This window comes from Lissotriton helveticus, chromosome 7, assembly GCF_964261635.1.
Source record: "Lissotriton helveticus chromosome 7, aLisHel1.1, whole genome shotgun sequence".
Classification (NCBI taxonomy): domain Eukaryota; kingdom Metazoa; phylum Chordata; class Amphibia; order Caudata; family Salamandridae; genus Lissotriton; species Lissotriton helveticus.
In genome coordinates this window covers 1,376,966,308-1,376,993,750 of record NC_136068.1, presented here as the reverse complement: position 1 = coordinate 1,376,993,750, position 27,443 = coordinate 1,376,966,308, and the positions used below count along the sequence as shown (strand labels likewise).

Here is a 27,443-nt window from a genome sequence, read left to right as displayed (position 1 = left end):
CTTGGAGTGGAAATCCTACTGTGAGCGCACGTTTTCTATTGCATGTTGTGTTATTTTTCAGTGCAAAATGCACCCTCAAGTCTATGTTGGACATGCGGGTACATTTTGTGGTAAGCAAATAGTGCTAAATTCTGGGAGTAAATTGGAGGAAAATCCTACCCCAAGAGGACATTTAGCGAGCGTGACCGGCTGCTCCCACCCGCTATTTGTGTGCTGCAGCATTTAGTACTATTTAGTACAACAAAATGCATTCTCACACTCATTTGGTACGCAGGGAGGTATTTTTGTGCAAAAATAGCGCTAAGCACAAAATTACTCTTTTTGTATAAATAAGCATAATCTTGCAGAACTTTCAGGTAATTCCGCATGAATACACTACATTGAATTACACGAGTTAAGCCCACCCCTACATAATTGGCGATGTCCAATAGAAGCCCAGGTTAGATGTGCAGGACAAATAACCTGGGCTTCGATTGGAATTCTATAACGTATATTAGCAAGCCCATTATCGCCGTTTTAGAGGCAGTTTCCTGCAACTACAACTGAGATCATTTTAACGAGCTTCTTGCTAATATGCCCCATACTTCCCTCATAGCACTTCTCTATACCTACATGTTTCACCATTGCTTTTAGCCCAGTGCTTTTATTGCATCAAAGCACACATATTTCCTTACCGTTTTCTTTTTTGTTTTAACATTGTGTGTTTGTTCTTAAGAAGGCGCAAGTAAATGTGTTTATTTCTAATGAGTATGCGTCTGCTACCTTCAATGCGTTGAAAAAGCATCACTCATTAACCCACCTCTGACAGTCAGGGGAGTCCTGTTATCTAGTACTTTAGCATTCGCTTGTGAACTTAAGGTTTCACATTTCCTGATCAGTGCAAACATTCACAAGCCTTTTAGCAAAGTTAAAGGCAATATTTTCACCCCAATGAAACTTGACAATGAGAGTGGGATTGGCAAAGAGGAGTAAATAGAGTGCGAAAAGATGCAACAGCAGATAATATGTTTTCTTCAGGACTTGACCTCTTAATCCCAAACATGCCTTAATTTCCAGAATCAGAAGAATCCCCAACACTCTTCAGCAGCCTCCGTCTGCCAATCAGATCTCACCCTCCCCTCAAATTCTTCCATATCTCATGAACACCACAGCTTGACCTATCCCACCTACTTTACCTATAAAAATCCCCTTGGACTTTGCTATCATCCAGGCCAAAACTCCCTTGACTGCCTGCTCCAGAGACCTTCCCGAGCACACTTCATCAGCAGATCATGTTGAAGCTCATTCAGCCAGCGATATTGGCTTGTTGATTCGGCGGGACGCTCCAGAACTGCACAACTGTGACAAGCATGAAGCTGTGACATTGGGTGTAATGAGCACAAATGCACAAAGGAGAATAGATATAACCCCAACATAGCCTATATCAACTGTGAAATGACAGCTGCCCCCTGCGTATAGTTCGAAGTCATACTATTTTAGAGACCTTCGATTGTCCTCCAGATCACAAGAATATGACTCATTATAATCTACTTTGCAGATCTACTGTGTACCTTCAAATATTTCTTCTTTCCCTTTCACATCAGGGCATCAAGCCAGAATTTAAAATCGGCACAATTTACCCAAAGAGAGTGACACTTGCTGCAAAGGACATTCTGAAAAAAAAAGTTTTTATTCTCAACACAACTTTATTAAATAGTAAACGTTTTTCTAACAGTCTATAAAATATATATTGTCTCAAATTTAAGTTCTCGTTTAGTTATCCCAGCCAAAGTTATATCCTGACATTTGGTAAAATTTCAAGTTGAATGGCCTGTAGAACTCGTGTAGTCTTTGTATCACTTTCTGATCAATGTTGGGATGGGTTCTGCCCTTAGTTTTGCCCAGACAATGTGGTTTGCTGCTTCCTTCTGCTTTTTTTAGGCATGGGAAGCCCTTTGTCTTGTTAAAGTAGAAGTGTTTGTCTGTGATAATTCTCTTGAGGCCCAGGAAGTCCTGCACACGACCGAGTTCCCCAGATGGATCTGTGATAAGTCTCTCCCCACTCACAAACAACATCTTTCTGATAGGAATACTTATAAGCCAGTTTTCCAGATATTTTGCATAGATACCAATCTGGATGGCACTCCACGAGGTGTTGATAAGGCCTGTAGTCCTGTTCTTGAAGGCGAGGCTCTCAAATGGGGGAATGTTGTGCCGTTTTGATAAAGTCTGGGTGTAATCTGATATTGCCCTAGTCACTGGGTCCCGAACCACCACAATAAGCCTAGTTTCATTTGACATGGCAGAGATACGAGCAGGAGCATCCTTTGTCACAAAGTAGCTTGGAGTCTTCTCCATGGTGATCTGTCCATCTAGTGTCTTTGGCATCAGGTCTCTGTTAGAAAAACAAAGGAACGCACTGTTAGTCTAGAATGTGAAAATTATTACTACATTCTCTTCAGTTCTTTGTAATATATTATCATATTGATACATGAGCTAGACGAATTAGAGAAAATTATATGTAGCTGAGATCTAAACTACACTCTAGCGTTTTAGATTTTGAGATCACAATTTTGATAAATTTCAGAAATTCTTATCTCCCAAAGATCAGTCTGTCTATGTTAACGAAATATTCAAAACTTTGTACATCTTTCAATATATCAAGTAATATGACCAATATATCAAGGAATTCAATTTCTTTCAAATTCAGTGGGAAGTCACTGAGACTTCATGTGTCTTGGATGCTGAGGTCTAGTTGAGGCTGTGGATGCTGTTCGTGCTATCCAGACATCCCCATTCTGGAAGCTTTGTGAAGTTAAATTGAACTGAATAAACTCATTATTTTAGAAACAATGTTGTGGTCCTCTGACTGTTCATGGATCAATAATTTGTTGCCGACAACTTCCACACAGCACACTTTTGTCAGGGATGAATGATTATTCTGGCAGTTCAACACTGGAGATATTTGAATTGGCTCATATTAACTTCTATGAAGGCTACTATTTTCTAAATATCAAGGATACAGATATTTCATTGTTTTTACTCATAGAACACTTTTCAAAATAGTCATGGATGTTCTCTAATAGAATCTCTTACATTTATTGCATGCACCAGTATGAAATTAGACATGTCCTTATGTGTTTGTGTGGAGTAGTGGAAAGACATTTTGATTAGATCACTCAAACATATTATGGTAAAATGTAGAAATATATTTCAATCTTCTTGTAATTCTAGATCCTGAATATTATGTAAAGGCAAACCATTTTTAATACATTTGTTATTCCTCATGTCCTTGCCGTGGTCTCCCCTAACTTTTTGCCTTAACCATCAACGTTTTCTGAACCCGTTAATTATGGCTTATAGGACTTTTCACACTTTACCACTGTTAACCTGTGTTAAAGTGTTTCTGCTCCCCTCGTAAAACATGGTAGAATTGGCTTACGCCCAATTAGCCTTTTTAATTAGTTGTAAGCTCCTAGTAAAATAGTATTCCAGGACCTGTAAAGCAAATACTGCTAATGGGCCTTCAGCACTGGTTGTGCCATCTACTTAAGTAGCACTTTAAACAAGTCTCAGGCCTGCCATTGCAGCCAGTGTGTGCAGTTTTAAACTTCTAGTTTGACCTGACAAGGTAAGCATCTTCCCATGCCCAAACATTCCCTTTTTATACATATATGTCACCCCTAGGATAGCCCTGGACTGCCCAGGGGGGCAGGGTGCAGTGTGTTTAAAAGCAGGGACATGTACGTTTAAGTTATACACGTCCTGGGAGTGGAAAACGTCCTAATTAATTTTTCACTACTCCATGGAATCACATTTGGTTAGAGTATTCTATTTAATAAGTAACAACTTGCAATTAGGAGCAGTTGGAGAGGTCAAGTTTGGGATCAAAATAATTGTAAATAAAAACCCTCTTTAATGGGAAAGTCAGATTTTTTGTCACATTTTGAAAAGCCAACTTTTAGAAAGTCGGCATGTCCTTGTCCTAACCATTTGGTGCCTGCATCCTGATCCTGGGTCACATGACTAGTTGTAGGTGGCAGTTGGTCTTTGTGTATTGCTCATAGATACTGAGACAAAGGGAAGATAGGTGTTAGCAGGATGGGCCACTCTGAGTTAACAGAGGGGAGGAGGGAGGTGCTGCTACTTTGGTCCTGTTAGATCTGTCTGCAGACGTTCACACCATCTCTCCATCTTTGTTTGTGCAAAGGCTGCGACAGGCTGGTCTGAGGGATGCCGCCCTCAACCTGCTGGAATCCTTCCTAATAAACAGGACTTTTCCAGTCAGCTGTGGGGATTTTAGAGCTAAGAATCCTCCCTTAGCCCTACTTTATTCAATTGTATGTCGCCCCCCCACTGCAAAATTGGTATGCTCTTTTGGCTTCATTTTGGCATCCCAAGCGGATGACACCTAGAACATTGTTTCCATCTCTGATGACTGGGAAGGGGTGGCAGACAAGTTCAGGGCCTTCATGGCAGAAATTGGTAGCTGGATGAGGAAGAACTGGCTGAAAATGAACTGGGAGATGACGGGGATTGTGGTTTTTGGAGCTGAAAACTCAATCTGGACCAACCTGTGTTGGCCAGAAACTTGTGAGACTCTGCTAGTGCCCGCAGTCAAAAACCTGGGGGTGGTCTCTGATAACACCTTTACTTTTGATTCCCAGATTATTAGACTTGTGAGGTTCTGTATTTGGATCATTGAGTCGACGGAAATGTTTCCTTTTCTTCCTAAGGAGCTTAGGGTGTCAGTGGTCATTGCACTGATTATATCTGGCTTGGACTACTATAATGCCCTCCATTTAAATGTGAATCAGTACTCTTTTAATAAGCTCCAGATTAAACAAAATGCTGCAGCTCGACTTGTCCTAGGTCTGCCAAAACATTTCTCTGTCAGAGAGGGCTTTTGAACTCTCTAATGGTTACCAGTAAGGAAAGGAAGTCCTTCAAATCCCTGTGTATGGTTCACAAGGCTCTACATCAGCAAGGTTCTTGTTATCTTAGGACACTTCAACTTGTATGTTCCCACTAGATCTCCAGATCAGCAGGACAGCACAAGGTTATGATTCCCAAGAATGTGAAAGGAAAGCTGGAGGAAGTCATGTTTTCCTAACACATAATAACATGTAAATACCTGTAAATAAACTATACATATTCCAAAGATAGAAATTCAAAATAAAGCACATTTTTTGAAATTCTGAGGAGTGATGGAAACAAAAATGTTAGTAGTATCACAACTAATCAAGACACTTTACTTGGTGATGTTCAAATATTAAATATTCACTGAAACCTGATCTCCACACATTATCATGTGTGTGCAGTATAGTGTTATCTATGAAACTGTATGTCTGTACAGATTTAGTGACCATTTCAATGAAAAATGTGCTGCCTCCAAATAACAATGCACTACCACCTAATACTTTATTACATTAATAAATCGCCTGCCTCATGTCTATTACAGCTACGTGGACCATGAATGTTTGTCATACTAAAAAGTGGGTCATGGTTCTGAAAAGTTTGAGAAGCGCTGCCTTAGAGCAACAGAGGGACCGTCGCTAATTGTTGAGGCAGTTTGCCTCTCTTTTCTCCCCACAGGACTCACTACATGGTGTACCCGTGATATTGATACTGGGAATAGTATGCATGTGAAGAATAACATCTACAGGCTATTGGGTAGGGTGAGAGCAAGCATAAATGAGAAAGTCTCCAAAATGCTGGAGCTAGGGCTCATTGAACCCTGAACAGTTCTTCTTGGTCTAGCCCAGTAGTTCTGGTCCCCAAGGCTATCCCTCCGGATACCTCCCCTCAACTTAGATTCTGTGTGGATTACCGGGGTCTCAATTCAGTCACTAAAACTGCCGCACATCCCATCCTTTGAGCTGATGACCTCATTGATCGGTTAGGGGCTGCTAAGTTCCTCATAACGTTTGACTTAACATCTGGGTACTGGCAGATTACCCTAACTGAGGCGAAAGAGAGGTCTGTGTACATCAAAAAGCCAGTTTCGGGTGATGCCCTTCGGGTTGAAAAATGCCCCTGCCACCTTCCAGAGGCCGGTCAACCATGTCCTGGCTGGATTGTAGAAATTCAGTGCCGCCAACCTGGATGAAATTGCGTTCTTCAGTTATAGCTGGGAGAACCACCTGTGCCTCGACAGGGAATAGCGTACGTCTTTGCAAAAAGAAGGCCTAACTATCAAGGCCAGTAAGTGCCAGATAGGGCAGGGTTCAGTCTTCTACTTGGGACACAAAGTGGGAGAAGGCAAGGTGCAGCCGCTTCCGGACAAAATCCAAGCCATTCTGGCTTAGAACCTGCCAAGAACCAGACAGGGGCAAAGGCCTTCCTGGGCATCACTAGGTACTAGAGGAGATTTGTCAAGGGGTATGGCACCATTGTTGCTTTCGTCAAAGATAGCCGTGCACTCCTGTTTTCACAATTTACTCCTTTTTATCAACATTTTTCCAAGCTCTACTTCTGTATGCGTGCTCCCTGGAATACGTGATCTGCCCCTTTTCACGTTGGTAATTTACAACATAAAATATGGAGCAGTACTATTCTCCAATCCAGGCGCACAGCTGGTATCGTGATGATCACGCGTTCTTTTTGAATAAACTTTATCTCTTTTAACAATAATTACTCCTTGTAATCCAAAACCTTACTCCATTCCATTTTATTTTCATTGTTCTTTACGCACGTGATTTGCTTATGTTTAAACAACTTCTCATGCCACGGATATGCCTATCCAGTCCTTTTTGCGGGCACGCCCACAAACATAAAATATCATCGGTTGCAGGTTCTTATCTTACCCAATGCATTTCGGACTATACAAAGTCCTTCCTCAGGGGTTCACTACAAAGTAAAAAACATTACTGTTAAGATCTGAATTCAAATTGCTATAATTAAAACTTTCCATTTTCATACCTACAACATCGTGCTGTGTGTTAAATTAACCTATGTCCAGCGATTTCCCTCTAAACTCGGAGCTGAATGCTCCCGTAATTAAACCTGACGAGTCCCCTAACTAGCGTGTTTACTGTATGGTTTTACCCTTCCTAACATTAAAAAACACCCCAAATCTTCAACCCTGATCTACTTCTCCCTTCACCACCCCATGATAGGCTTTCCATTCCCCAGTTTGCATCCACTACACCTCGTACCTTTTCAACTCCAATACATATTCTTTCTTGCCACTACGATTCCCTCTCTCCGGCGAAGTTTACCAATACGCCATGTTTTCCCGCTACTTTAAACTCTCTACAAAGTTGCCCCACCTCTTCAATGTGACCTATCACAACCTTGCTATTGGCGCTGTTGTAATTACTGCTGCCTACACTACCCATAATTCACCTCTTCCTAAATCTTTCGACCTCCACATATATAATTATAACCATTGTTGCACCCTCAAGAGAATTGGCCTCCCAGAAACAGCCCAGAAAGGTAATCTTGACGGAGGCGTACCAGAATGCTTATGACTCCCCGAAGAAGACCATGTGCACAGCACCCATGCTATTGCATATAAACAAATACCCTAGATCAACTGGTAGCCTTCATCAGTAGGAGGTTACATCCCAGAGAACAGAGGTAGAGTGCAATAGAAAAGGAAACATTTGTGGAGGCCTGGGCACTGAAGAGGATGAGAACATACCTGTTTGGTGTTCACTTTTGGGTTCACACAGACCATATACCCCTCAGATGGCTAATGCAGATGAGGGGTGAGAATCCTAAACTATTTATATGGTCCCTCTCCCTAGAAGGAATGGACTTTATGGTGGAACACTGCAAGATATAGGAACCTTCAGGGGAAAGGGAACAGGTCCCCACAAATGATCATTCTTCTGTGCCTCAGGAAGTGTCTTGGGCCAAAGGTTGGGATTATCCTTTTCTTTCCCACTCCAATGAATCAGCAGGGAATGGCTGGATACAATTCGAGTTTTGTAGATTACCTACTCATCACAAAGGCCCTGCCTGAGCACTCTCATAAAGGGTTTGACACTGGCCTTTTGTGCCCCCTAACAAGCAGGGGCCAGGACAGTGAGGAAGGAGATGCCTGACATTTCGGGGATGGAAACTTCTAGAAGCTTCCTCTACTTCAAAGTGGGAACCAGGTATAATCAGTGGATCCTTAGACTCAACTCTTCAATGCACTTCTGGGCCTGTGGACCAGGAAGAAGCACTGCTGTGCTGCTGAAACCACTGCCTCTCTGCTAGACTGCTGCCCAGACGGACTGCTACCTGGGTAAGTTGGACTAGACCTGCATCTCTAAACCTAGGATCCCAGAGTGACTCCAAGGGCTAGTTGGTTGGCCTCCTCAGAAGCCTCGGGGACAGAACAGGTTACCAACAACCTTAAACGCAGTACTTGGACTCTGCATCTCTATGTCCTTCCCTATGAAGTGGTGCCATTCCAGTCCTCGACCCTTGAAAGTAGGCCTGAAAGTGCTCTACCAGCCCTGTCAGTGCTGCTGACTCTGTGGAGTCAGGATACTGATGCATCTCCTCCGCATCGCATCTCCCATAGAACAAGCGCATCACCTTTGCTGCCCATCACCTTCAGAAATGGTGCACTGCCTCGGCCGCATGGACTTCTCCAATGCAAGGATTCCGCATCACCAACAGCAGTCCATTGGAACTGCTGCTGCACAATGCATCTCTACACTAGGACATCACCACTCCCAACACAGCCCATCGGGATAGCCACTGTGGGACTCATCCCCACGCAAGGACAACACCTCGCTCAACGCAGCCCATCGGAACCACCGCTGCATGATGCATCTCCATGCAAGGACATTGTATCACACTTTGCAGTGCCCCAGAACCGCTGCTGCATGACACGTGTCCTTGCCCTGACCTCACATTTCCTTTGCTGCAAGACGCATCCTCAATGCTGGACTCCACATCTCTTAGCAACCTGGATTTAAGGTACTCTTCTTCAGCTGGCCTATCTGGGCCCCTGTAGTTGACCCACGCTCTATCGTGGTCAGCCTGAACTTGTGAGTCTGTCCTGGCCCAGCGCTACCAGATAACCACAGTTGGCGCTTTGTGAATTTTGGTGCTGCTTTCACTTAAATCTTTAGGATTGCATATTTCTATTTCTACTGATTGGATTTTTGTTGCATTGGTTTTGATTTATTCATTAAAATTGACTCTATTTTTCTAAATAGGTGTGGGATTTTTTGAGTTGTTTTTTCAATGTATTACTACCTGAAGTGCTGCATAAATAATGTACACATTTCCTCTAAGTTAAGCCTGACTGCTTGGTGCCAACCTACCAGAGGGTTGAGCACATGCTCATTTGGGTTTGCTTGTGACTTCACACAGACAAGCATTGCAGTTGCTGCTTGAGAAGGGGCTCAATCCCCTCAACAAGTAACCCAATTCTTTACACAATCATTTTATGTTTTAAGCCCTACATTTATCAATATTTCAAATTGCTTACCTAAGGAAAAAGAATTGCAAAACCTATGTCTTAAGTAAAAGAGATAATTTTTATGAAACATACTTTGAACCATGCCCTTGATTATCATATAAATAAGATAAACTATTGCACTACCACTTTAGTAAAGACCTCAAGAGCCTTGCACCCATTCAGGTTATTAACAGCACATCCATATCAATGTTTCAAAATAAAGTGAAAACTTGAAAATACATAACAACTTTTATGCTATGGTAACTTTTAATAACAGGGTGTAAAACAAAAGCAGTGGTCTACATATATTGTGTATGACTATAATCATCCATTATGTGTTCAGCGCTGTTTCATGTGAAGTATCAACTATCATGATTCAATTTAGCCCTGAGGAAGACATGAGTCCATCATTGCAGTCAAATGTGTACCTTAAATGTTTCCTACATCTATTGATTAATGCTGCCTGTGAGTAAATCAACATGTCTTGCACCTATCACAGATGTTTTTAAATTATGTTTCTTAGAAAACCCCTAGCCGTCAGTGCTTTCTTACAAAGGTTTGTGCTTTACTCCGAAATATTAAACTCTAAGTGCACCACTGATCCAGCCACTCCCCGCTGTCTCATTGGAGTGGGAAAGAAACAGAGGATAGTCCCAAAATTTGGCCCTTAGATACACCCTGAGGCACAGACCGATGATCATGTGGGGTCCTGATGCCTTTCACCAGAGGGGGTCTATATCTTACAGGCAACGTGGTGTCAAAGAAAGAGAAATAAATCTGTAAGTTCAACTGACATGCAGGTGTCTTTTAGGCCACTAATACTTTTGGGAGCCTGGCCAGTCCCCTTCCACTTGACCTAAGTGGTAGCTATCTCCATTGCTGACAATTTTCGAGACATCAGCCTAAGGGGTCCATTAGGATATCGGGCGGATTGCCTCCGCCAGGGTGGAGGTGGCCACCGCCACCCTGGCCGCCACCCTCGCGGAGGCAATCCGCCCGACAACCTCTCTCGTTTTCCCCTCCGCCAGATTAGGATCTCGGATGGGACAGCGGCGGACGGAAAGACCGTCCGCCTCTTTACCGCCGTGGTTGCTTTGTGACCGCGGCAGTGATAGATTAATATGGTGGCGGTGTCCAATGGACACCGCCAGCCATATTACGATGGCAAAATGTGGGGCCCTTTCTGCGGCGGCAATGCCGCCACGGAAAGGCAGGCGGAGATTGCTGCGGGGGCCCCCATCAGGGCCCCCAGGTTGCCGCCACTGTCGGGGGCACATGGAGGGTACCTATGGTACCCCCCCACATTTAAATATGCAAAGCGGCAGGCACCGCACGGTGCCTGCCGCTTTGCATGTGTGAATGCGTCAACTTATGTTTTACATTGTGGCGGGCGGTGCAGAGAGAACCGCCCGCCACAATGTAAAACATATAGGATGTGCCCGCCACTGTGGCCACGGAAAGGCAGGCGGAGATTGCTGCGGGGACCCCCATCAGGGCCCCCAGGTTTCCGCCACTGTCGGTACCCCCCCACATTTACATATGCAAAGCGGCAGGGACCGCGCGGTGCCTGCCGCTTTGCATGTGTGAATGCGTAACCTTATGTTTTACATCGTGGCGGGCGGTGCAGAGAGCACCGCCCGCCACAATGTAAAACATATAGGATGTGCCCGCCACTGTGGCGGGCACATCCTAATACCCCCAACGGGACCCCCGCCCTTATGGCAGGCGATCCCGATCTCCGTTAGCGTGGCGGGCGGGCGGACTCCTAATGGACCTCCAAATGTTCTAGGGTCAGTCAACACAAGCATTCCAACACTTACGCTGGAACCCTTAGAAAGGGAACATGAAAGAGTATTCCTTCACAGTCATTCCACAAGCCTCCATTGACACTGAAATGAAAGTATTCATATCACCCGAAGCTGGTAGATTAGGGAGCCAGGCAACGACATCAATCCCATTACACTGCCCAATACTTTGTTCTGTGTCATTGTACCATTAGGGTTAATGTTGTTAGCTGTGTCTCTTGAGACCCAGAAAAAGGCAAACTTTAAAAAAAATGTTGGGGCATTTTAGCAAGGGCGATATCGCCGCTTTAGCTGGACTTTTTCCCGCTAAAGCGGCGATATTTTTATCGCCCTATTAGCAAGCTGTCGCTAACAGCAGTTAGCGACAGCTTGTAGGCGATAGCTACAGGTTTGGGGCCACTTTGCATGTCAGCGATATTTATCGCTAATGACATGCAAAGTGGGCGTACCCAACCTGTTAGCGGTTGAAAGCAGTCGCTAACACAGCTATCGCCTATTAGCAAGGCAGGTGAAGCGATAAAAAAAACGCCCTAAGCGCGATTATCGCTAGAACCTAACGCCTGCTCAGTCCATGACTGAACCTGTATATCCAATGGGAGGTGGATATTCAGGTTAAGTCCCCATTGGCGTTAATGCCTGAATATCGCTGGATTTCCTTCGATATTCACGCACTGAACCGCTATCGCCGGATATTTTATCGCATTAGCGATAAACGTTGCTAAAAGCACGTTATCTCTACGATATTATCCGGCGATAGGCGGCGATACAAAAACAATTTGCTAAGCACATTTAGCGATAATTATCGCTATTTGTTGCTAATATGCCCCCTTGTTGTTTGCTGGCTCTCAAGGTCACAAGCCTCAGTGGAAGTGCTATAATACTTTTCAGCCATCTATCCCTTACTTGGTCACAATTTACCAGCTGATTGGTGGGGATTTTTGGCCGAAGCAGGACCCAATATCCTTCCATAGTTTGCCCCCCAGTTAGGAAGTCTCTCAACTTAATTTGCCTGTGCGCACAAAGCTTACACTTTGCATGGCTCCATCAGAAGGTCTGAATAAGCGTCTTCCCCAGACACAGAGGCCCTTACAAGTTGCCCACATTCAGGAAGTTTAGAACACTCCCGTTCTGCAGCCCAGATCGTGTCCTGATAGGGGCAGAAAAAGATGCCCTTCCCTGTGACCCTCATTCCTCTCTTAGCAGGGGTGTGGAATTAGATGTTACTGGGGGATACTCCTTATTCTTCTATTTGGGGACTTAAACCAAGAAAGGAGTATTCTACTGTGTGAACTATTAAAAATTATTTGGTGCAATCGTGTATTTTCTGACGATAGAAACAGGTTGCTTCCGGCTCTGCCACCAGCTCCCCTGCTTACCAGTGCCCCTGACCCCACGGTTCAGTAAATTAAATTAAAGTTCCTCCAAACCTGGGCCCTTCTCGGCAAGGTTGGGGCTTCATTAGAGAAGAAAGCGCTGGAAAATAAACCACTTGGCGTGTTTCAATAATTACCCGCCAGCACAATTTGAAGGCACCTCTCGAACAGCCAATAACATCTGGCGGGGAAAGCTGTTAAAACAGGTTGGAGGAATGAGAGCCATTCATCAAAGCCGAGTGATTTGCGAGACTGCAAACGAGGTAAGTTTGATTTGCTATGGTAAGGGAAAAACCAATAAGACCTCCAAAGTTCTTGCTCCTGCGCATGCGGCTCGTGCGCGCATCTGTTTCCATATGTGGAGGGTGGATTGCGTTCCACCGATTTTGGATGGTTTTAAAGAAAAAGCAACACACGGCAATAAATGATTTTTAGTTAATTTCCGTATCTTGAAAGTGTAGGGTTGAGAGCCTAAATTGAAGCTGAAATTTAATCTGAACAGGACCAAACTGCAAAATATTTGTATTAAATTCTATAGGACATTTGTTCCGCAGGTAAAGAGAGAGAACCATTGAATTTCGCAAGTGGTAAGGTTGCTGCCACAAATCAGTTGCACAGATTAATCAAGATACTATCAATGAGAATAACCTCTTCTATCCTTTCTGGAGACTTTCTTTTCGCTCACGGATTTTTCTTTGTATAATCCAGGACATCAATGAAATGTAAAGACGTCTCCAACGGTATTTCTTTGGCTGTCGATTTCATTAGATCTAACTGTTTTTCATTGTGTGTCTTATGGTTTATAGTTTATAAATCTGGTCCCAGATCTATTTTCGTCCATGTTGGTCAAACTATCACTTCTACATTATTATGCTTTGATAGAGGTTCCAGCAGGCCCAGAGGAGCATATTCCAGCTTGCCAGGTGCTCACCCTTGGGTTACTAAGGGGCTTCCCATCCACAAGCAATCTAACTCAGTCATCCCGGAAGAGACAGGCCCTTCCTCGGCTCCTCCAGGTATTCCTCTCACAGATCCCATCAAGCTTCCCGCAGGCCAGCTGAACTCTCCAGGAACCTGTGCCTCTGCGTAAGCCGTCTTACTCAGCCCTCCCCCGCCATCCATAGAGCTTTGTAAATGCTTGAATACTACTGCATCGAGATATCACTATATAGAATCCACTACATCAAAATGACCACTACCGAAAATGCCACTAACTCTAAAACCTAATTGCAAGTGTACATGTGCTAACCTGGAGCCTGTCCCTAAACCTTAAAGAAAACCTTACCAACCCTTATTCGAACTGCAAGTCTAACCCTAAACTTAAGCCTTTCCTGGTAACTAGTCCTAACGCTAAGAATAAACACAAATGTTCCCCTATGCTAACTACAAACGTTATATGAGCCCTAAACCTAGCACAATCCTCGTTACACTAACCCTTGTAATTATCTCTTTCACTGTAGTAGTATTATCAGTTACAGCGTTTTCAGTTGTGGTAATTTTGAAGTACTGATATCTATGTACTGGTACACCAAGATAGTGGATTGTCAGTAACTGAAGTGCATCATTCTAACTGCAAGTACAAAAGAAAAGTCCCACAATAAGTGTGGTAAGTGTTGGCGGCATTGAGATGGTAACTCCGGCTGCTGGAAAGGATGAACCCTAAAAGCCCGCTAGCGCCCTGACCACATGTCCATCTCTGAGTATACTGAGGACCTACTGAATTTCTTATTGAACCCTGCCTCTGCTGTGTCCCAAAAGAACCCACTGCATCATCCTGGTAGAGCAAAACTAAAAGAAAATGTGCAAGCAGACAAGTACCTACCACATACTGGATCCATGGTTACAAACAGAAAACAACAATAACAAAAAAGTAAAAAAAAAAAAATACCATTGATATTAGGATTAGGAACCCACTAGTAGTTCTGCCGAGTTGTTGTTTATCATTAAATATTTTGTATTCAGAGAAATCCTGCAATGCGACAAATCAGAACAAAATAAACTAAAGACATAATAGCAGCCGCTATGAAAACATATTTGATGCAAACAAAAAACAACTCTCTGGTAAGTTCACAAGATGCTGAATTCCTTTCAGGCTCATTGATAAACCTGTGTAGAGTAGAGGGAAATCAACCTTTGACATATTTTGCCACTACAATGCATAAGTGACACTTGCTCGGCACGGCCTATGTCAACACACCACCAGACGTGGATCCCTTGCTCATTTAGCCACTGGATTCAAGCTACCCCGAAATCAGCCCAAGGATGCTTGTTTCCGGCCTAGGGAGGACCCGGCCTGGCATTTCGGGCTGGAGTTGTCCCCATGAGGAACAGAGTCAAGACTGATTTGCATATGAATGGGTCTGGACTGGGGTGGTGAAGTGAGCAGAAGAACAATGATGGATTTAACCCAGATCTAATAGTGACTGGGGGTGAGTATCTGAAAAGTTTCAGCGCTCCGTTCATCTTATTGTGTTTGCTTTGTTCACCCTAAGGCACACCTTTCCAAACTTTTCATGTTGGTGACACACCTTTTTGTGAAAAATAAATTCAGGGACACGGTAACGCGAGGAAGCGCAGCGAGCGAGCCCAAACCACCTATGGTGAGTTCAGGCCCCACACATACATACCCCACCCCACACACACCCCACACACACCACCCCACAGACACACCACCCCACACACCCCACACAACCCCCCCACACACACAACCCCACACACACCCCACACACACACCCACACACACACCCCCCACACACCCCACATCCACCCCCCACACGCACACCCCACACACAACCCCCCCACACACACCCCACACATACCACCCCACAGACACACCACCCCACAGACACACCACCCCACACACACACACCCCACACAACCCCCCCACACACACCCCACACACACCACCCCACAGACACACCACCCCACACACCCCACACAACCCCCCCACACACACAACCCCACACACACCCCACACACACACCCACACACACACCCCCCACACACCCCACATCCACCCCCCACACGCACACCCCACACACAACCCCCCCACACACACCCCACACATACCACCCCACAGACACACCACCCCACAGACACACCACCCCACACACACACACCCCACACAACCCCCCCACACACACCCCACACACAACCCCACACATACCACCCCACAGACACACCACCCCACACACACACCCCACACAACCCCCCCACACACACACCCCACACACACCCACACACACCCACACACACACCCCCACACACCCCACACCCACCCCCCCACACACACCCCACACAACCCCCCACACACCCCACACACAACCCCACACATACCACCCCACAGACACACCACCCCACACACACACACCCCACACAACCCCCCCACACACACCCCACACAACCCCCCCACACACACCCCACACACAACCCCACACATACCACCCCACAGACACGCCCCACCCCCCCACACAACCCCCCACACAACCCCCCACACACACCCCACACACACCCCCCCCACACACACACACACCCCTCACACACCCCACACACACCCCACACACAACCCCACACATACCACCCCACAGACACACCACCCCACACACACACACACACCACACAACCCCCACACACCCCACACAACCCCCCCACACACACCCCACACGCATCCCCACACATACCACCCCACAGACACACCACCCCCACACACACACCCCACACAACCCCACACACACACCCCACACACACACCCCCACACACACCCCTACACCCCCCCACACCCAACCCACACACACCCCATCCCCCCTCCCCCCTCCCCCACACGCACACCCCACAAACACCCCACCCCTTCCGCCCACAGCTGTGAGGCACTTCAACTCTTGACAAACAAGCATTGGAAGGGCCTGGGAGAGGACTGTCACACCGCGAGGAAGCTAAAAGTGACACATAATGTATTCAAAACACAGACACAGGATCCGTGGGGGACTCCAGAACTGACCAATCACAGAACCGGAGACTGAACAGCTTCATTTAGGGGACTCACTGAGAAGAGGTTGATGTAGTCATCAAAGGGTTTCAGCCCCCACCCCCATTGGCATCAGAGGGCTTCAGCCCCCACTCATCCCCCCCCCCGTCGTGTGTGGCAGCCCGGGACCCCTCACAGCCACACCCAAGCACTTCACAGGTCTTTAAAGACCTTGTGCATGTTAATAGGCCCTATTAACATGCACAAGGTCTTTAAAGACCTGTGAAGTGCTCGGCAGAGTCGAGCTGCAGGGGCTCTTAGAAGGGGTGAAACAACAACAAAGCCCTATAATAGGGCTTTGTTGTTGTTTCACCCCTTCTAAGAGCCTTTGCAGCTCGACTCTGCCGATTCCCGGCAGAAGTCATCTCATCGCGCGATACACCTATGGTTGGGGCACGACACAGTAATGTGTCGCGCCACACAGTTTGGAAAGCTGTGCCTTAAGGTGTCAATAGTATGCCAGAAATGGGTCCCTTGTTCACTTTGCCACTGGATTGCAGCTAGCCTGGATGCAGAGGGGTGTTATCCCAAAACCGATCCCAAGATGCTTGTTTCTAGTCCATTGAGGACCTGGCTTGGCATTTCGGGCTGGACTGTTTCCAGGAGGAACAGGGTCAAGACTGATTTGCATATGGTTGGGTCTGAACTGGGGTGGCGAAGTGAGCAGAAGAATGATGAGGGATTTAACCCAGATCTAATAATGACTGGGGTTGAGTGTCTGAAAAGTTTCAGTGGTCCATCCGACATCTTATTGTGTTTGTAACACACCAGCCTAATGAATGATATATTTCAGTAAACAGTAATATAGTGCAGACTTGTATTCACATAGAGATCAGCCCTGGGGAAACTTGAAAAAAAGTCCACTTGTCAGCAAACCAACCAAGTACAACCAGTCTCCTGTGCTCACCGTAAGTACCTTTAAAACAAATAAAATATGTTTTTTCGTTAGGCAGGGACTAGGCAGTGGAGCGCATGCATGCTCAACATAAAGGTTTTATATCTCAAAGGCACTTGACCCTGCAACCCTTCCTTAATCTTTTATCAAAACAAAACTTAGGAATACTAATATCAAACCATCTCGCTATAGTGGTCTAATTGTATCAGAGGAGTGCAAATCATCAAAAATGAAATATCTATTTTTTCATTTGTTTGTACAAATAAACAAAGGAGGAAGGTAAGGCGCGCAAGAGCTGAGGTCATGTATTGAAAGGTTACATTGTGCTATTCAGTTCCCTCAAGCTGCATTGAATCCCCTTTAATATTCACTAAGTTGACTGAGTTGGGATAAGTTAGAAAACACAATACAGTCTTTGATACATTCGTCATAGGCGAATACTAACTCAGTTACAATCAATTGAAGAACATAAAACATTTGTATATACCTTCATAAACTTCTAACTGGGCAATACTAAATCAGTTGCCATAACTTATAAACCATTAAGTATAGACCATTATATTACTTTTGATGACAAAAAATAACCCCTGCCTCCTCTTCCTGCTCAGCCTACCTGCAGCACTCAACACCGTCGAACATCCAGCATGGACCCACACTCCCTAACTCTGCCGGACTTCACTTGCACAATCCTACAATGGTTCGCATCCTACTTTATGAACAAAAACTACTCATTCTGATAGAAACTACCTGCAGGGTCCTTAGGGCTTTTTCCTGTCATTTATCATTTTCAACCTTTATGCGGAACCCTTGGGAGCTATCCTTGCAGACCGCAACATCATAATCCAACAATATACTGATGACACCCCACACTATCTGAAAGTTTCCTCAATCCATGATATATGGAGACTTAGCCTGTCTCCAATGCATCAAAACTTCAATGTCAACAAACTATGTGCTGCTAAACCTCACGAAATCCGAAGTCCCCTTGTTTGCCAACAATGCCAAACATGCTCTGATTCAGCCTTAATATTTCAGTAACTTAAACATAACAGGCTTCACATCCCAACTGATCAAAATTCTATGTCCTTCTTTCATGTACTTCTAAAAGGGTTATACTATCACAGTTTCAATAAGCTAAAGAGTGTTAAATATATTTTAGGTATGTCTGATTGGCTGTTACTAATTAGGCTAAATGGCTTATGCAGTATTTTATGTATATCTAATGTGCAACTGTTAACTTGATTGTAATAATGTACACTTTTTATAAGCCCATAAGCATTAATTCTATGACTTATGGCCCACCCTTACATTATTTAGGACATACTTTGGCAAAGTGCTTAGGTATGTGAAAGGAAGCATAGTTAAAAAAAGGAAATAATTTATGTTGGTCAACTTCGTTACAGTAAAAACAAACAAAATGAGGGACGAATGCTTCACATTGGCAAAGCATTCACCCCCAGTCACAGATCTGGGTTTAATCCATCGTTATTTTGCTCACCACGCCACCCCAGTTCAGACATGGCCATATGCAAATCAGTCTTGACCCTGTGCCTCATGGGAACAGTCCAGCCCGAACTGCCAAGCCAAGTCTTCCCTGGAGCGGAATCAAGCAGCCTAGGACCAGTTCCTGGCTGTCAGCCGTCATCAGCCAGGATAGCTTGACTCCAATGGCATAGTGAGTACGGGACCCACATCTGGGCATACCCTTCCCACATAGAGCGAACAGTAAAACACATAAAATGATGGATGGAACATTGCACATTTGCTCACCACGCCACCCCAGTTCAGACATGGCCATATGCAAATCAGTCTTGACCCTGTGCCTTATGGGAACAGTCCAGCCCGAACTGCCAAGCCATGTCTTCCCTGGACCGGAATCAAGCATCCTAGGACCGGATTCTGGCTATCAGCTGCCATCAGCCAGGATAGCTTAACTATGTGGGAAATGTATGCCCAGACGTGGGTCCCTTGCTCACTACGCCACTGGAGACAAGCTATCCTGGCTGATGACGGCTGATAGCCAGAAACCGGTCCTAGGATGCTTGATTCCGGTCCTGGGAAGGCATGGCTTGGCAGTTCTTGCTGGACTGTTCCCATGAGGCACAGGGTCAACACTGATTTTCATACGGCCATGTCTGAACTGGGATGGATTAAACCCAGATCTGTGACTGGGGTGAATGTTTTGCCAATGTGCAACATTCCGTCCATCACCTTGTGTGTTTTGCAACTACATTACAGTGCCAGAACCTGGAGGGTGCTCTGATTGTAATCCAAAGGTATGTTTCACACGCTCACTGCCACATTTGTCTACATAAAACAAATGTTACTTCTTGTCCCTAAGTATCATATTCAGAGCAGTCCCTAATCAACCTTCTTTTATTTTTGCTAGTAAATACATATTGCTCGTCTTCACCAGCAGCATAAAGCATTGCTGGATTCTGAAATTAATAGACATAAAGGAAAAATAGTCCAAATAAAAGGTTCCTGACACGAGGTCTGTCCTTGACTGCATTTCGACTATAAAAAAAATAATTTAAGACGAATTCCTAATATTTCAGTAACTCACTGTTCAAAGTGACTGAATGTCAATCTTAAATAGAAGGAGAGGATGGGCCCTGGACATAGCTGCCAAGGTTACAGATTGCTATGTGTGACATTTTTATAATTTCAGCGTAATTATGAGTGACATTTCAACAACGATGAGTGACACTTTTTACATATCAGAAATCACACCCATTTGAGCATCGAGGAACTATAAGAAGACCTTAAAACAGCTGTAATGCACCAAAAATTGAAGGGTACACACATAGCCCAGGGGTCACAACCCGGCCGCCGACCGTAATTTATTTAAAAAACCGCAGTTTAATAAAAAATCAATTAGCTGATTACAGAAGGGCGCCCAGCTTCGCCCGTAATTTATTATTAACCTGAGGCTGATAATAGGTTACAAGGGTATTCTAAGCCATTACCATACGACACAATGAGGCATCGGGAGGACGGGAGGTCAGGGCAAGCCTTAGGAGGAGGGAGAGGCTGACTAACCTAGTTCACAGTCTGGCATTATTATCTCAAAAAGATACAGTGAGCCGTAATACTTCATAAATAGCTGAGCGGCCTGGTCTCCCTGTCCGGGGTCTGTGCTACCTAAGAGTACTTGCACCAGTGTGTGTCATGACATGATACACTGACGGTATGTTGGAAAGTATTAGTACTTGGAGAAGGACCCTCTGTTGTACTTTGGAAAGTATTAGTAAACACTACTGTGCCATATGTGATTTTAGACATATGGCACAGTAGTGTTTACTAATACTTTCCAAAGTACAACAGAGGGTCCTTCTCCAAGTACTAATACTTTCCAACATACCGTCACTCTTTTAGGTGTTTACTTAATACTGATGACGAATTACTTCTTGTGGCAGCTCAGCTGAGCCCGGTGCCGTGAAGTCAGATGCCAGCAGCAATGCTCCTATAGCACGGCACAGGTTCGCCGGTGAGTCGGGAAGCCTGAGGTCATAGGGCGAGTGCTGTCCCGCTGGTGCCAGTCCAAGACCAACACTGGTAATATATAAGCTCCGAGGTGCTGTAAGGCATGCAGCCACTTCTGGAAGGGGGGGGGGCAAGAAAAGGCACGTAGTAGCAAACAGCACCTCAGTCATCGACGTTTGGCAAACACGCACACGGTGTTGCCTGCTCACCCATTAACGTATTACACTGCCTGCAGCGTCTTTTCTAGCTCCACTGAACAGGCTGCGGTAACGCGCCCGGGCCAGTGCGGCAGGTGTGGGAGATGTAGCCGTGCAGGGGATGCTGAATCCCTGACGTCCAGAAACATAAACCCACATGATAATAATATAATTGAAACATTTATAGAAGCATTTCAGAAGAATGAGGATATCTCACTCTACTCACTTTCAGAGGTGAGCTTCCGCGGCAGCAGACTGGTACGGGCCCGGCCTCCTCGTGACCACACAACCACTCCACCAGCTGCATGAAAATTCAGCAACCGAGTGTGTTCTGGGATCTAGAAGTCACCGCGCCGCCGTTCCTGTGCTCGGGGTTAGGTCGGGTTCGCTGCCGATCCGGTGGATGTCGTCGATGATCACATTAAAATAAATGATTACTGCGGGATCTTGGTATTAATTTGGGCTGCAGTGAGAGTGGCTCAATGTGACTCAAACTAGCCGCGCAGCCGGGGGGAATTTCGCAGGAAGCAGGGCAGATATTGTAACATTGTAGCACTAGACTAGAGTCTGAGTGCAGATCTTTAACTGCTTAGCTGCTGCTCCTCGCAAGTGAAGTCTGCTGCGGCCCGGGCCGCACACAGGTGCCGCAGGAGCGCGCTAGCACCTGGCATAGTGGGCAGCCAGTTTTAGCGCTATCAGTAGAGTGCAGGTCAGTGTCAGAAATGCGTGACAATACATTTCAGTGCGGTGTTGCGGGAACACCACACTGAAATGCGTTAGCGTCACGCCTATTGCATGATACTTGGCAGGCCTGCCTGGATTCCACAATATGCAAAGTAATGTGCACCAGATAATTCGGTGATTAAAAGATTGAAAATTGTGTAAGAAAGTTGTGACAAGTTTAACAAAAACAGATTTCATGTAATTATTTACATGTCCTCGATCACTCATAAGAGAGAGTATCAACAGGAGAAAACTATGCATTCTCGACAGGAGAAAGGAGTACAACGTAGCTCCCTCAATACTTGGCCAGCACCTAGACCAAAAAGAAAGTCTGAAACACGGACAAGGAATCCTGACAAATATACATTAGCATATAGCTGATCCTTATCTTCCGCTAAACTGTGGTAAAACGATAGCACTTACACTGAAGGTGTATTATAGCCCCTGTCGAGAGGGAGGAAGGCACTGACTGCATCCGGTAAGTAAACCCCTATAAGGAACGATGGTCCAATGAGAAGTGACGTGCTGATCCTGTAGTAGGTGGGGTAGGAGGGGGGAGTGTATCCTTCCTTGAGTCAACCTCTTCAGGACTCACTGCGAGCGATCCTAAGGACGAAACCGAGGAGAGATGGGAGGGAGGAGTTCTCCAGAGTGACTCAAAAGTTATCATCAGCTTTGGATAACTCAGTTAAATGCTTGTTTAAATTTGGGTGGGGGAGGTGGAGGATTCCTGGTTGATCCACAGGTTCACGATCACTAGCACATAATGCAAACCACACTGTACGAGATTACTTTCATGATTTTATCAATAAATTTATGAGAGAATTAGTCCTTAATCACACTCATGTATGAGATTCACGTAACTTAATGTTAAAGGGCTGATTGTGCCTAATAAGAGACGTGCCATTTGGCCATACCTCAAAACCAGATGTGATATGTATGCAGGAAACACCCTTAAAAAGAACTGACCAAGACAGAATGAGAAACAGCCAATAACCCACTGAATAGTAGACTTCAGTACATGCTGAAAAAAATGGTGTGGGGATTGTTTATGATATAAGATCTCTCCTTTATATGCGAAAACAAAAAGGTAGATGGTAGATATCTAATACTTAGAGGCATCTAAATACTAAATTAATAACGATTGCTAACATCTATATTCCCAACGTGGCACAGGACACCTTCTTAGGGAATGCCCTTGAGATACTAGCTACCTTCGCACGGGAGAAATTCTTCTTATGGGTGATGTGAACAGTGTATGGTGTCCGCAAAAGGATAGAATGCATAGTAGGCAACAGGCGAGTGAAGGCTTCTCCTATCATCATATGAAAAAATTGGAAGAGATGGGCCTGCGCGATGTGTAGTGGTAACTTCAACTGGCAGATAACACATTCACAGTTCACTCACTCGTGCATCAATCAAAATTGCGTATTTACTACGCCTTGGTCAGTAATGTCTTAGCTTCATATACAATTGCAGCAAAGATAGGCTCCATAGCCGACTCGGATCACATACCCATTCATGTTGGTTTACAAATCCCCAGGGAGACCCATTGCCCAACTTGGAGATTACAGCAATCCATACAGTGAGACATCCTTTTCAGAAAAGAGCTCACAAAATATATTGAGGACTCTTTCCTAGATAAATCACACAGGCTCTATTATGCAAGAGTATGGAATGCCTTTAAGGTAGTAATAATAGAGAAATGTATCCCCCTTGCAGCTTACCAAAAGAAACTTAGCATAGGACAGACTATTGAGCTAGAAAAAGAATTGAGATGAGTAGAAAATAATATAAAGCGTCCTTCTCACTGGCGACAAAACTCTGATTACTGGCAATCAGGTGCCAATTACGTATGGCATACAGTAGTAAGGTAGGAATTACCTCACTACACTTAAAAAGACAAATGTATACGATGGGGGATAAAGAGGGGACTGCTATGCTCAATTTATCGCCTACCAAGAGAGGGAAGGAATACATGAAGAAAATACTCTCTACGCAGGGGGTTCTTCTGGTACGAGAACAAAATCGGTTAGGGGTGTTCAATAAAGTTTATGAGACACTATCTAAAAAACTCGAACTGTCACTCAGAATACAACAATTTTATGTAGATGGTGTTCACCTTTCCAAGATTACTCTCCTGCAACGGGAAATTTTGAAAGCCCCAGTTAATGAAGAGGAAGTTAAAAAGGCAATAGATAATTTGAAGTATATAAAGTCGCCAGGGCCAGATGAATTTTGAGAATTTTCTATAAAACATTCCGTACTAAGTTTAACATGAAGTTATCAACCCTGGTCAAATACTGTGAGAAATATGAAATTACACCTTCTATGTTGTATGCGATTATTATAGTTATTTATGGTTTTAAACATGTGCTTTTATGGTCATTAGATTTGGCCATATATAATGATAAGTTTGACTATAGTTATTCCCAAATCAGGTAAAGATAAACAACACTCAATCAATCAATCATTTGTAGAGTGCACTACTTACCCGTATGGGTCTCATGGTGCTGGGGGAGGAGGAGTTGCTACTGCTCGAACAACCAGGTTTTGAGAAGTCTCATGAAGGTCAGCAGGTCCTGGGTCTGTCGCCGGTGGATGGGGAGGGGGTTCCATGTCTTGGTGGCAAGGTGGCAGAAGGATCTGCCTCCGGTGGACGTTCGATGGATGCGTGGAGTGGTGGATAGGGCGAGGTCAGCGGAGCGAAGCTGGCAGCTGGGAGTGTAGAAGGTGAGTCGTTTGTTGAGGTATGCTGGTCTGGTGTCGTGGAGTGCTTTGTGAGCATGGGTGAGGAGCTTGAAGGTGATCCTCTTGTTGACAGGGAGCCAGTGCAGGTTCCTCAGGTGGGCAGTGTTGTGGCTGTGGCGGGGGATGTCGAGGATGAGGCATGCGGAGGAGTTCTGTATGCGTTGGAGTCTCTTCTGAAGTTTGGCCATGGTTCCAGCATAGAGGGTGTTGCCGTAGTCCAGCCTGCTGGTGACAAGTGCCTGGGTGACCGTCCTTCTGGTTCCGGTGGGGATCCATCTGTAGATCTTGTGAAGCATGTGGAGGGTGTTGAAGCAGGAGGAGGAGACGGCGTTGACTTGCTGGGTCATTGACAGTGATGAGTCCAAGATGAACCCCAGGTTGCATGCATGGTTGGTGGGTGTTGGTGCAGCTCCCAGTGAGGCCGGCCTCCAGGAGTCATCCCAGAAGGAGGGGGTGGATCCGAGGATGAGGACCTCCGTCTTGTCCGAGTTCAGTTTCAGGCGACTGTTCTTCATCCATTCAGCGATGGCCTTCATTCCTTTGTGGAAGTTGGTTTTGGCGGTGGGGGTGTTGTGAACCATTTTAGGACTCTATTGTAAATTTCCCGATTCATGCCCTTATATAGGTATAAATCACTATGTCCTTATATAGGCATAAGAATCATAACCATATTTAGTCATAGCTCATGCAGTCCAAATACGACAGGGCTACTTCCACTAGTTCCGAAAACTACAACGATTTCTTGGAAAACTCGGCTTCAGCAGCTAGGGACTTTTCCTTGCTCGGAAACTGACTTGTTCAAGAACTCATGGAGTTTTCAAAGAACTGAGAGTCTTTAATGACGTTATTATGTCCACCTTTACGTCAAACTTGGCAACTTCAAGGTATAAATATGCCCACACTTGCCTTAGCAAACACACGGTGGTTTGGAGCAGTTCGACTATCTACTTGCCCGACACATCCTGCTACAGCAAATGCCGAAGGAAGCAGACCCTCCAGCAGACACACTGAGAGAGACGCTGTCTTTTCTCCTGCCGAGAAATCCAGCTCCAGTGTTTCCAAGCTACCCTTGCGGGTTGCTGGGAAATCGATTCCTGAGCCTGACCTTCTTCACTCCAAACTAAGGTACGGAGCTGATTAGAGCCTAAGAGAAATCTTGGACAGATTCTTGGCAAAAGAATACTACATTTATGCTACACCTCACCTACTTCTTCCCTCGTACTAAGCTTAGGTTAGGTACATCGAGGTAGGCGTATTTTAGAAGCACCAGTTGAGTACTTGTAGCCTCTGTTATTTATGTATGTATTTATATATGGTTTAGGAACCATACAATGCTCTTACAGTATTATTTTATTCTACTCTTTATACTGTATGCATTATATTTTACAACCAGTATTATGATTGTAGCAGTTACTTTCTTATGCTTGAGAAAGAAGACTGTTCAATAAAACCTTTTTATTGAAAACACCCGTCTATCTATTTCTCTGCACCTCTGGTGAAACGAAGCATTCACGATTGACTAAGTGAAATATCTATCTATTGTTTCCACGACTCTGAAGATACGTTTTATCTTGGGGAAACAAAGTTGTCTTGTTTATGCGGTTGTCAGAAACGAATCCCTTCTTGTTTGTTCGAGAAAGTTTCTAGTGACCTCTGAGCTAGCTGGCACTAACAATTAAGTCTAATATATTCGATAGAGACCTAGTAGACCTCAGTCCTACGTCTAACCTATAGGATATATTATTCCAATGCGCAGAACCTATTGGGAATATAGGAACTACACTACATGGCGCCCAATGTTTGGTAAGGCACTAATTTAACGCTAGATACTACAGTAACTCAGTCGTGCTTTTCACAGAGACCCCTTTACCAGTAAATACTCCAATAGACAACTGGAGTGGGTTAAAGGATAAAATATCCGCCATAAAACTGAGTAGGACAAAAAATCTTATTTATTAGTTTTTGGTTTGTTCAACGTTGAAGGATACAGTGTTCCAAAATATTGTGCACCTTATCTTTATTTCCTTGAAACTTGCTCTGCAAACTTCTTAAACAAAATGTCAGACAAAGACAATCCCGGGGGCAGTGGAGCTGCAGTAAATGCAAACCAGCCAGGTTTTGACACTGCAGGTTTCCAACACGTGGATGCTATAATCATCCTGGAAAACGTCAGGAAACCCATAGCTATAAAGCTTATAGAAAATGGCCTATCAGCAAGAGGTGGTAGAGTCATATTTGTCATAGAGGCACATGAATACCGGCATACAGAGGTATTCTATTCATGGATTGTCTTTTCACAAGCAAATCCAACAACACATGTGTTCCACTTTTATAAGATAGAGGAACATCCAGCCGAATACGTTCCTTTCTAGGACATTGAAATTCCACTAACTTACCAAGAGCATCAGCTCTGGTTTAAAGGTGCCCTACAACATCAAAATCACATTACCAGGCTTGGTACACTAGGTAGACCAGGAGCAACATGGCCGGTACTAGCCAGCTATTCACCACATCCTGACATTGAGAGAATGCCAGATGTAGAACTGTTAGCTCAGCTAAAACAATTAATTAAAATACATAGACAATTGGTACAATATGTCACGCGGACTTTAACAGTCCAACCTGCTATAAGAATTCCACAGCACACCCCTCATCAGGGGAATACAAACAAAATCACACCACAGACTATACAGTCAGTCATCGGTAAGTTGCCCGCAAAAAGGGAACAAATTCCATTCTGGTTAGCCCAAAAAATTACTCAAATAGAGGCAGTATTTCCCGATAGTACACCTCATGAAAAACAC

The 27,443-nt window shown here is 44.8% G+C and overlaps 1 protein-coding gene across 1 annotated transcript in view; it reads right to left on the bottom strand.

The window, feature by feature from the left end:
• Positions 1-1,745: 1,745 nt before the first annotated feature.
• The window catches only part of LOC144767418 (heparan sulfate glucosamine 3-O-sulfotransferase 3A1-like), a 494,435-nt gene continuing 468,737 nt past the window's right edge, over positions 1,746-27,443 (bottom strand). The window contains exon 2 of the mRNA XM_078650862.1: positions 1,746-2,374. Within this exon, the coding sequence (XP_078506988.1) occupies positions 1,753-2,374 (622 nt within the window). The 3' untranslated portion in view covers positions 1,746-1,752. The remainder of the gene's footprint in view (positions 2,375-27,443) is intronic.